Source organism: Halichoeres trimaculatus, unplaced genomic scaffold, assembly GCF_033239565.1.
Source record: "Halichoeres trimaculatus isolate MK-OKI-2021-1 unplaced genomic scaffold, fHalTri1.1 fHalTri1_scaffold_14, whole genome shotgun sequence".
NCBI lineage: Eukaryota > Metazoa > Chordata > Actinopteri > Labriformes > Labridae > Halichoeres > Halichoeres trimaculatus.
The window spans coordinates 4,701,540-4,712,112 of NW_027437192.1; the positions used below are offsets into that span (position 1 = coordinate 4,701,540).

Genomic DNA, 10,573 nt, shown 5'->3' on the forward strand with positions numbered 1-10,573 from the left:
GGGGTCCGACCCGGGACTAGCAAGGTATAGCTAATAAAGTGGCCAGTGAGTGTATGTTTGTGCTTCAAGGAGAAAAACCAGTATGTCTTTTGTGTTATGAGGCCGTGGTGGTTATCAAAGAGTATAATGTAGGTCTGCATTTTACACCAAACATGGTACCAAGTGCGTTAAAGTGAGTCTTCAAGAAAGAAAAGAAATAAAGCAAGATTTAAAATGCAAACTGCAATCGCAGCAGGATGTGTTCAAGAAAGCCACAACCAAAAACAATGCGGTAGGCAGTGACAGCTAGCTTTATTATGGCTGAAGACATCGCCTGTGCTGCAAAGACTTTTTAAGAGGGTGCATTTTTGAAACAGTAGTTTCATTAATCTCTCCTCAGTCTGGTTCCCTCCTACCTCTGTTCTCTTCTGCAGAAATCAAGGAGCACCTATGCCCTCCGCTCTTGTGCAATTCTTCCCCTTTAATGTGCCCAGAGTCCGAACTGAACTGGGGAAACGGGGTTTTAACTATGCAGCCCCCACAGCCTGGAATACTATACAGACGGAACTGAAAATGTCAGAACTGGTGTCACTTACAACTTTTTGTTCTATTTTACTCACAAGACAGCGAGAATCATATGAGCAATGCTTGTGTTTTTAATCTGTTGTTCTTTAAACTACTTTCACTATGAAGTTGTTTTTTTTTAATCCTATGAGCAATACCTTTGTTATATATATCTAAATTGTTACTGTTCTCCTTCAACTTATTTAGTCAGTGCCCTGCCTTATTTATTGTTGTGATTTGCTATTCATTGCCTTAAACTTTAACATGAACTTGCATAATTATGACGTGTGCTGCTGACCTCTTGGCCAGGTCACCCTTGTAAATGAGATCTTGATCTCAATGGGTCTTTATCTGGTTAAATAAAGGTATAATAATAATTAAAAAAAAACCACCAAATTTGGTTACATTTAGCTACACTTTGTACTGTCTTACTGTTACATCAGGCCCTTCAAGGGAAACCATTCTGCTGATGTGGCCCTCAGTGAGAATGAGTTTGACACCCCGACCTCTAGCATCACTTTTCTATGTGGGAGGGACTTGAGAGTCGAGTCAGCGTAAGTTTTTTTGTTTTGTTTTGTTTTTAATCCGGTAACCACATAAAGCTGTGAACTTTTGCACCCCTGGTACCCAGGCTGCGATGTATGACTTCACTAAACACGCTTTCCAGAGGGTTTGAGAAACACGACTTCCCTCTGTGTGGGATTTCTGACCTGACCTTTTGCAACACCAGGAGGTTATAATCTGTTACCAGTGACCCCATCAGCTGGGGACAGGACGGAAAGGGAAGTGGCTGACGTTATGAAATATTTCAGTAACAGGGGTGAAAAGGAGAGTTGGTTAAACTCCAAATGGTCACAGATAAAGATAGATTTTAGTTTTCTTGGGTATTTGCGCTGGGAAAATCTTAAGTGGAACTCTCCAGCATGTCTGTGTTGGTTTAATCCTTGTTTCCCCGTTCCATCGTTTTGTCTCTTTTTTATCTTGTAGAAGTCATTAGTGTCTCCAAGCTGAGGAGGATATTCACCATAAAAGGCTGGGATTTTATGACCTGTTGGTCCATAAAAAGGAGGTTTTAGTGTTCCAGTGAAAATCAGGAAGAAATGTGGCTCAGGTCAAGTCAAGCATTGTACCTTGATGGAGTTTTTTCCCTCATAGACAACGAAGACCGCTTGACGTTATCGGTACTAATAAGATAAAAGGTCGTTGGCCCCTGTTGGACAAGCCGAGGACGGAGAGGGTCTTTCTTTTCTCACAAGATTGTTGTTCACTGTGTGTGTTGATGCATGTGTGTGTCAGTGTGTGTGCGTATGGGGGTCAAGTAGAGGAAAGACAGACAGAATGTGTGGCTGTGAGAAAACGAGAAGAAGCCAGACAGGAAGACCAGGCCAAACACACACACACACACACACATATTAAAAATAGAGAAAGAGAAAGAGGAAGGGTCTGTGTGTGTATGTGCGTGTGTGTGATAGAGACAGAGGGAGGGAGGACGCACACATACATGCAGAGAAACCACTTAAAGTAGCAGTGACACAATGATGCACGAACACACAAAAGCACACGGTTCATCAGAATGAGTCCTCACTTCTTCGTCTGACCGCTGAGCCTGAAGCAGCTGACCTCAGCGCTGCGAAACTCCAGCAGGTAAGACATCAAGACAGCAGCTGTTAAAGTTTGTAGAAATGTTTTTTTAAGGTAAAAAAGAAAAAAAATCAAAATATGAAGAAGTTTTCAAACCTAAAGAAGCAGAAAGACGTATCAGCTCTCGTGTGAAAGGCTTCATCTAATCTAATCTTGTAACCCACAGAGAGATAATTGTGGTCAGACTTGATCTGATGTGAACAAGGCTGTGAACGAAGTTTCCTAGAGTCATATCATCCTCTGTTAAAGCAGAGTCTGTGGTTTTTCATTGACCACAGCTGACGTAGTTTCTGGGGTTATTAACACCCATCCTGCTATTAGTGGATGAAACTTTTCTCATTATTTATTTCTGAGAAAAGTTTTCTTGCCTTATCTCCCATTTCATTTTGATTCAGTTTCTTGATAATTTCTGATGACTGTTTATCTAACGAGAAACTACAAAACCTGGTCATAAATAATTAAATAATTACCATAAGAAAAAGCATCAATGCTTCCAACTGTCTTGACGTTTGCTTTCAATATTGACAATTATTGGCCAAATGTTTCCTTACCCAATCATGTCCTGGATAATTGACCTTCATTTTTACACATTTTAGGATTTTAACTCTGTTAAAAGATCTTTAAATCAACAAAAAAAGGCATTTATTTATCTCATTTTTCATCAGTCACTGAAACATAAACTTTAACATCATCTGCATAACAGTTGATTTTACATGTAAGTAAATAAGAGTGAGTTACTGAAATTCAGTTATTAAGTTCACTTGCTTGTTAAAAGAAACTGAATTACTGAACTAATGCATTATTAAAGTAGTTCTCTGGGTTACCACTGTTTGCAGTGCAGAGTCTCTGGCAGCTAGCTTTGTAGCATTTTTTGGCTAGGTAGTTCATGAAATTACAATAACTTGTCTCCATTGTGATTTTTTATTTATTTATTTTATTTTATTCTTTTTGTATTTTTACTGTAAGAGAGAAATGAAAGATCATCATACACTACTATGCAACCCTTTGAGTTTTTAGCTGTGTGTAGAGATCCAGTAATTTGATATTTTGGTGTAAATCATACACTGCAAGTGGATTATTTCAACAAAAGAAGCCATATGACTTCAAAAAAAAAATGCCAAAGGACCCGGAACATAACCCTGTGGAACACCTTGTCATATTGTGGCTGTGGAGGGAATTAAAAGTTGTCAAAAATACAAACATTTGAGCCAAATACATCCACATGCACAATCACTTGACAGAAAGAAGTTAAATGCAAGAATTAAGAATCTGGTCATTTTGAAAAAGTTAGTACTTTGACCCCTTTTGGCCTCAAATCATCAACATTTTTTTTAAATGCGAGATCTGAAAGTGTTACTGGCTCTGATTTAATAAACACTTCAGGATTGAAACTGTGAAGTTTTTTCTCATGCGTACGCAATGAGCTGCTCAGCTTATGTTCCCGTGCAAAGTTAGACTTGTTGAAAACAGGAAGGCTGTTTTAAGCTCAGGTTATTCTCTCCTTTTCACCCTGAAAGCTGAAGCTGCGTTATGATCTGTGGATTTAGGTCGGGGCGTTAGGCGATGACAAACTGACTTGAATAACTTGTAAGGCTGCGATCATCTCACTGATTCTGCTTCAGACAGATTAATTATCACCGTAGAGCTTAAAACATAATAGCTTCAAATGATCTTCCTCACGTTGTGGTTTGTGGTTTGGGGTTTTGACTAAGAATGAGTTTTAACTGTGGTGTTTGATTCGCAGTATTGGTCTCATTAAAGTTTTCCGTCTGTGGTTTGTACTTCCTCTCAATGCGCTGCACACAGTGATGGTTGTAGATTTTAAACATCTGCTTCTTATAAAAGATTCCCAGCTTGTTGCACAGAACAGTGATTCTGTCCAGTAAAGAAACTTTAATTTGCTTATATTGATTTATTGCACATTGCATTGCATTTAGAACAGAATAAAATGGAAGATCAATGGAAACAAGAGGGCTCTATAGAGCACATATCTATACAAAAGCACAGCTGTCATTAAGTTTTCGTCATGATTGAATTTTTGGGCAAATGTTGGTGACTTTTGGAGACTTTTGATGGCACCTAGTTTGGGATTTATTACAGATTAGAAGAAAAAATAATAAGCCTTAGAGTTCCAATAGGATTGGGGCAAAATAAACTTGGATTACAAACTATTAGATAATGGTTTCTTTTTCCCACTAGAGTTTAGTAAGTTTTGTTTGTAAGATACAGCTTATACAACTGGCCTCGCTCTTAAAGCTAACATCTACGTCACCTTTTTGACATTGTTTTTAAATTGGCTTGATATTTCTCATGAGTGTGAGGCTTCACAATAGCCTGGGAAAAACGTATCCCATTTTAAACTAAAAGAACCTGATAAATTTTCTCAATTCAGCATTTATATGCACTTACATGTGAGGATATTTTATTTTATTTTTTAAATAATAAAAATATTTTATTTAATGATTTATTTATTTATTTATTCATTTATTTATCTATTTATTTATTCAATTCAAATCTTCTATTTTTTATGTTTTCAGTTATGTTCGGTCATAACTATTTTATTTACCTCCAAGATGTTTTGTACTCTGCCTTTGTTGGTGTTCAAAGCTAAAATAAATAAATAAATAAATAAATAAATAAATAAGTAATAAAAAAATACAATAAAAAAATACAATAAAATTGATTAAAAAAAATAAATGTTTTATTATTATTATTATTATTATTATTATTATTATTATTATTATTATTATTTAATGTAGAAATTACATTTCTAAAAAACATCAACTGTCCCTTAGAATTCAATTCCTTAACAAAACGTGAGCAAAACAACACAATACACATACAACTTATGCTAGTTAGCAGCTGCTGGACAGCTAAACCAACTATTGGCCTGCAGCCCACAGCCCAGGAAAAAACAGCATGGTAATAATACAGCTAGATCAGATGTGCAAAAACAACATAGAAAGACAAATCTGCTCTATGGTTGAAGGGAAAATTACCTGTGGAACATATCAGATAAAAGAGGTAGCCTCCTTTTTTAACTCATTACACTAACTCCTACAACTAATTTAGCCCATTTAGACACTATGCTAGCTAGCAACTGCCTGCAAGTAGTAATAGTGGCCTTTATGATGCTAATTTAAAGTTCAGATGAGAAAAACTAAGAGCTGGAGCAGATTAAGTTTATGTTACACTTGAAACGGCAACATGTAACTCCTGCTAGCTAGCTAGCGGCGGCCTGCAAGGTGTTGACATTCTAGCCTAAGGCAAGCAGCACATCAAAGAAGTAGCTACTTTGAGCTCATGATGCTAACTTCAGTATTGATGCTGTTCACTCAGAAAAGCAACTGTTATATGTTGGAGCAGATTAATGTTGGAAAGCAACAAGTAGCTGCTACTGGCTATCAACTACAGTATTTGTTAAAATATAGAGTACTGTTTGTTGTTGCTGTTGTTGTTGTTGTTGTATTTTGGTTGGTTTTATTGTTTGTCTCTTTTTTTCCATTTTGGTAAATTCAAAATAAAATCAACATAATCTGATTTATCAGTATGCAGTAGTTAACGGTATGCAGTACACTGAACTTATATCCCCATGTCTTATTTTTAGCAGTCAGACCAAACTATCAAGAAACTCTAACATGCAAACACATTTACAGCATATCTACAGTTAGACTCTGATGCACAGTGACTCAGTTTGGTATTTCTGACTCGTCCACTCCGTTTATTCCCAGAGTCATCCTCTACCCTCTGTGTAGCATCATGTGAGGATGGAAGCTCATGATCAGGAGAGTTTTTCCAAATCCTGTCGCTCTACTTTTTCACCTTGACAAATCATCAGGCAGTGGAGGAATTTTAGTCACATTTGGTGTTTTTAGTATTAATCTAAAAGAGGAAATAAACCACATCCTATCCGACATAAAAAAGCTTCTGAAATAGAGAACTCGTGGTTGAGCGGTGGCCTACTTTCAGGGCCTGTCAGAGCTGCTGGAAAACAGGAACAACACAACACTAGAGTTTCAAGTAACATCAGAAGGTTCGATATTTTAAGTGAAAAGTTTTATGATGATATCTGGTGATTTCAAAACATTTCCTCCAATTGATTATTTCTTGAGACATTTGTTATTCACGCCTACAAACTGCTTCACTAAGTGTGTTCAAACCAAAGGTGTCGAAAGTTGTCATAATACAAAAGATCCTTGTGTTTCTTGCAGTTACACAATGTCTCCCAACGTTTCTCTTCACAACCTGGAAACATCCAAGGATGACCAGATGACGGCAGTCGACATCGACGCCATTATGGACAACGTGAGCATCGTGCTGTACACGCTGACCGTCGTGCTCGGCATCACGGGGAACTCCATCGTGATCTGGGTGGCTGGATTCAAACTCAAGGTGGATCAACAGTTTACAGTTAGATCACTCACTGAGGAGAACTATTATAGCCAGTGTTAGTGAAAGTGTTAAAAACAGTTCTTCAAATGTCAACTTGGGGGTGGCTGCAGAAACACGGGAAACCTTATACCCGCTCTTTCTCGCTAACTTTAGAGCATAAATAATAACATTTTTTCTGCCAGACACAAAAACATTTTTAGTCTGAGGACCTCATTTCTCTATCAGCACATGCTGTATAGTATGTAATTGTAATTATAACTTATTGTTTCTTAAGTTTTTAGCTTCAAAAATCCATGGAGAATGCATCCATGAAGTTTAAAGTCTGCGAATAAAATCTAGACTTAACTAAATACTTACCAGAGAAAATAACCCCCAAATACCCAATTCAAAGCTCTTCTTCTGGCTAACAAAACAGTATCTTCCACTAATATGCGCAGGCTAATAAATCTGATAGATTATTCCACCACACACAATCTAGAATCCACTATCATCTCCTTAAATGCAGAAAAGGCATTTGACCGGGTTAACTGGAGGTTCCTATTTGCAACATTGAACAAATTTGGATTTGGCCCATCCTTTACTGATTGGTTGAAGATTTATATTTTATTTTTATTTATTTATATGATGGGCCAAATGCACGCGTCAGGACAAATGATCATCACAGTCGAGACAGATGTCTGTCAAACATGAGTCTGGTTCTGTCCGCGGTTTCTGCCCGTTAAAAGGGAGTTTTTCCTTGCCATTGTAACTTGCTAAATGCTGCAAAGTCCTGTACTCATGGTGGATTCAGATAAGATAAGACTCCTTATCTTGTCTTGGTGTTGGGTTTCAGCTCTTAGTCAATATTTGGCATTGATTGATGAATGTTGTTGAAGGTTGAGTTATATTTCCACAGCCATTAACTGTGGTTAGTTATGGCCACTTTTTTCTACATGAGGAACAAAATTCTTGCACTTATTTACATCTGAAGCCAAATAACTTGTAGCACTTTGTCGTGCTAACTAGGTTTCCCTTCTGTCTACATTTTTGCTTGTGTTGTTCGCTGCTTTGGACAAAGCATCTGCTAAATGAAACTGTAGAACTGTAGAACAATCAAAAGGGTTTATTTCTTCTGTTCTCTCTTTTTAACTGTCGTCACCTGCATTTTCATTTCTCCTCCTCCCCAGCCAAAGGTCACCAACGTGTGGCTCGTCAACCTGGCAGTGGCAGACCTGATCTTCTGCTTCACCCGAGTCTTCTCCCTCATAAAGAAGCTCTTCTTCGACCACTGGCCCTTTGGCATCTTCCTCTGCAAGTTCAACGGCTTCTTCAAGTACGCCAACATGTTCTGCTCCGTCTTCCTGTTGGCCGTCATCAGTTTGGACCGAGTGCTCTGCGTCTGGAAGCCCGTCTTTACCAAGAAACATCGCACCCTATGGGTCGCCAGGTTGGTAGCGTTGTGTGTCTGGATTGTGGCCATCATCTTCAGCACGCCGTATTTTGCCTACCGCCAGATCTCCCTGGGGAAGAACAACCTCAGTAAATGCTCTGTGGACACCAAAGACGCGGACAGCAGCGCCAAAATGGCTCTGTACTCTATCCGCTTCCTGTGCGGATTCTTGCTTCCGTTCATGGTCATCCTCATCTGCTACATCCTGGCTGGACTCGGCATCCGACGTACCCGTCTCTCAGGGAAGTCCCGCCCCTTACGCATATTAGCTTCACTAGTGGTTGCATTCTTCCTGTGCTGGGCGCCGTACCACTGCCTCCTGCTGGTGAAGATGGTGAACAGTAAGAACCTCGTGGTGAAGATCTGGCACCCACTGGCGTCCGGCATCGCCTACTTCAACAGCTGCGTGAACCCGCTGCTCTACTTCTGCATGGGCTTGGAGGTGAGGGGGCGCTTCAGGCAGAGTCTGGCGGGAGTGTATAAGAGGGCTCTGGCTGATGACGTGGACGGGCAGACCACCCAATCCAACGACCGCTCTTTGGATGACAGCTGTGGATCAAAAGGACGGACTCAGGCGTCAGACGAGGTGGATAAAGTCTGACCTGCTGCCTGAGGTTCTTCAACACAAATAGTTTTTTTCTCTTTAGGGGCTGTAATGGTTTGTTTTCATGGTTGACCAGCTTAAGTCACCATAAAAAGGCATTTAAGGGACCTTTATTGTTTTATGCTGAGAAGAAAAAAAAACTTTTTTTTTTCTTTATGGCACTGACAATGTCACAGTACATCTGTTTCATCAGTGGCTACGTTTACATGCAACCCTTTCATTTTCAGAATATTAGCAATAACCAGGTTACACACAGCCATGTTAACACCAATAACCCAAAAAAAACCCAGGGTTACGCCTTTTCTGACCAGAATATTTGGTCATGAATACGTCTATCAGGATATACCCATCCAAAGGAACATTAATTTGTGTTCTGCCCATGTTCTGTGTGCAAGGAATCTTGGTATTTTAAGTTCAAGAAGTCCACCGTGCGACTGCTGCTGTTGTTGCTGCTGTTGCTATGGATACAGGAAGAAGAAGCGAAAATGACGTTGGGTGTGATGTTTTCCGTGCCTTGCTGTAAACAGGAATAACCGTGTTTACTCTCGAGTGTAAACAGGTTATTCTGAATGTTTCAGAAACTGGAATATTGACCTTAACCTGAATATTGACTGCATGTAAATCTAGCCACTTTTAAATTCAATCAATGCAAACCAAAAAAATGTCTCCAGTATATCTCACATAATATAAAAGTTCTTTTTATTTTTTCACTTTACTTTATAAAAATATTGTACATTCATCTACAGCCTCCCAGATTTTGAGTACAAAGAATTATTTTTCAGACAAAAGTAAGTACTGTAAAACTTAGAATACAAGACACTTTTTTGTTTTTTGTTTTTTGTTTTGTTTTGTTGTTTTTCTTTTTTTGTTGTTGTCTTTTGCTTTTTGTTTGTTTCTTTTGTTATATTTTTAGGATGTAAATTATATTTTTTGTAAACTGTAGGTTTGTTGTGTAGGAGTGGATAAAAATATTGATGAATCAATGCAACGCAATGTTTCTTTGCCCAATTCAATATCAATTTAGCAAATCCTTTGAATCGATTCACCTCCTGGCAAGTTGTATTGACGAGGGCCGCACAAGACCAAACAATAACTAAATGTCAGCCAAATCAAAAGCTGGCTCCTTCAGCCTGAAAGTCTGACATTTGGGCTGTTTTAATGTTCCAGAATGTGAGGTGACATACCACATATGTTCATATCGGCATGAAAATTAAGGTTCGAAGCATAAAAATGGAAAACGATATCAAATCGAATTGATATCTAATTGAAGTGAATTGTAATCTAAAGTATTGAATCAGTACCAAATTGAAACACAACCTAAAGAATCAAATCAATATCCAATCAAAGGGAAATGCAACCTAAAGAATCAAATCCATATTGAATCAAATTGCAAACTGAAGAACTAAACCAATATTGAATCAAAGCGTTACCTGAAGAATCAAACCAATATGGAATCGAATCGCAACCTAAAGAATCAAATCAATATCCAATCAAAGGGAAATGCAACCTAAAGAATCAAATCAATATTGAATCAAATTGCAAACTGAAGAACTAAACCAATATTGAATCAAATCGTTACCTGAAGAATCAAATCAATATCAAATCGAATCGCAACCTAAAGAATCAAATCAATATGGAATCGAATCATTTCGCAACCTTAAGAGTCAAATCAGTGTTGAATCGAATTGCAAATTAAAGAATCAAATCAATATTGAATAGAAGTGAATCACGACCACAAGAATCAGATCAATATCAAATCAAATTACAACCTGAAGAATTGAACCAATATTGAATCAAATCGTTACCTGAAGAATCACTTCAATATCAAACAGATATGCAACCTAAAACATCAAATTAATATCCTATGGATAAAAATCAGCATTGAATCGAATCGATACTGATTTGATTCTTTAGGTTGTTATTCAATTGCACATTGGTTTTATTCTTTTGCAACCTTAAGAATC

At 38.0% G+C, this 10,573-nt stretch overlaps 1 protein-coding gene across 1 annotated transcript; it reads left to right on the plus strand.

Moving 5' to 3' along the window:
• The first annotated feature begins 2,058 nt into the window (after positions 1–2,058).
• Positions 2,059–9,294, plus strand: LOC141803216 (fMet-Leu-Phe receptor-like). The gene is made up of 3 exons (XM_074687175.1): positions 2,059–2,187; positions 6,396–6,576; positions 7,743–9,294. The coding sequence occupies exons 2-3, from the start codon at positions 6,403–6,405 to the stop codon at positions 8,604–8,606; spliced, it is 1,038 nt and encodes a 345-aa protein (XP_074543276.1). The 5' UTR covers positions 2,059–2,187; positions 6,396–6,402; the 3' UTR covers positions 8,607–9,294.
• Positions 9,295–10,573: the final 1,279 nt, after the last annotated feature.

Coding starts and splice junctions, on each gene's coding strand:
- LOC141803216 (XM_074687175.1), top strand. CDS start 6,403: ATGTCTCCCAACGTTTCTCTTCACAACCTGGAAACATCCAAGGATGAC. Junction 6,577..7,742: donor TGGCTGGATTCAAACTCAAG/GTGGATCAACAG, acceptor CCTCCTCCCCAG/CCAAAGGTCACCAACGTGTG.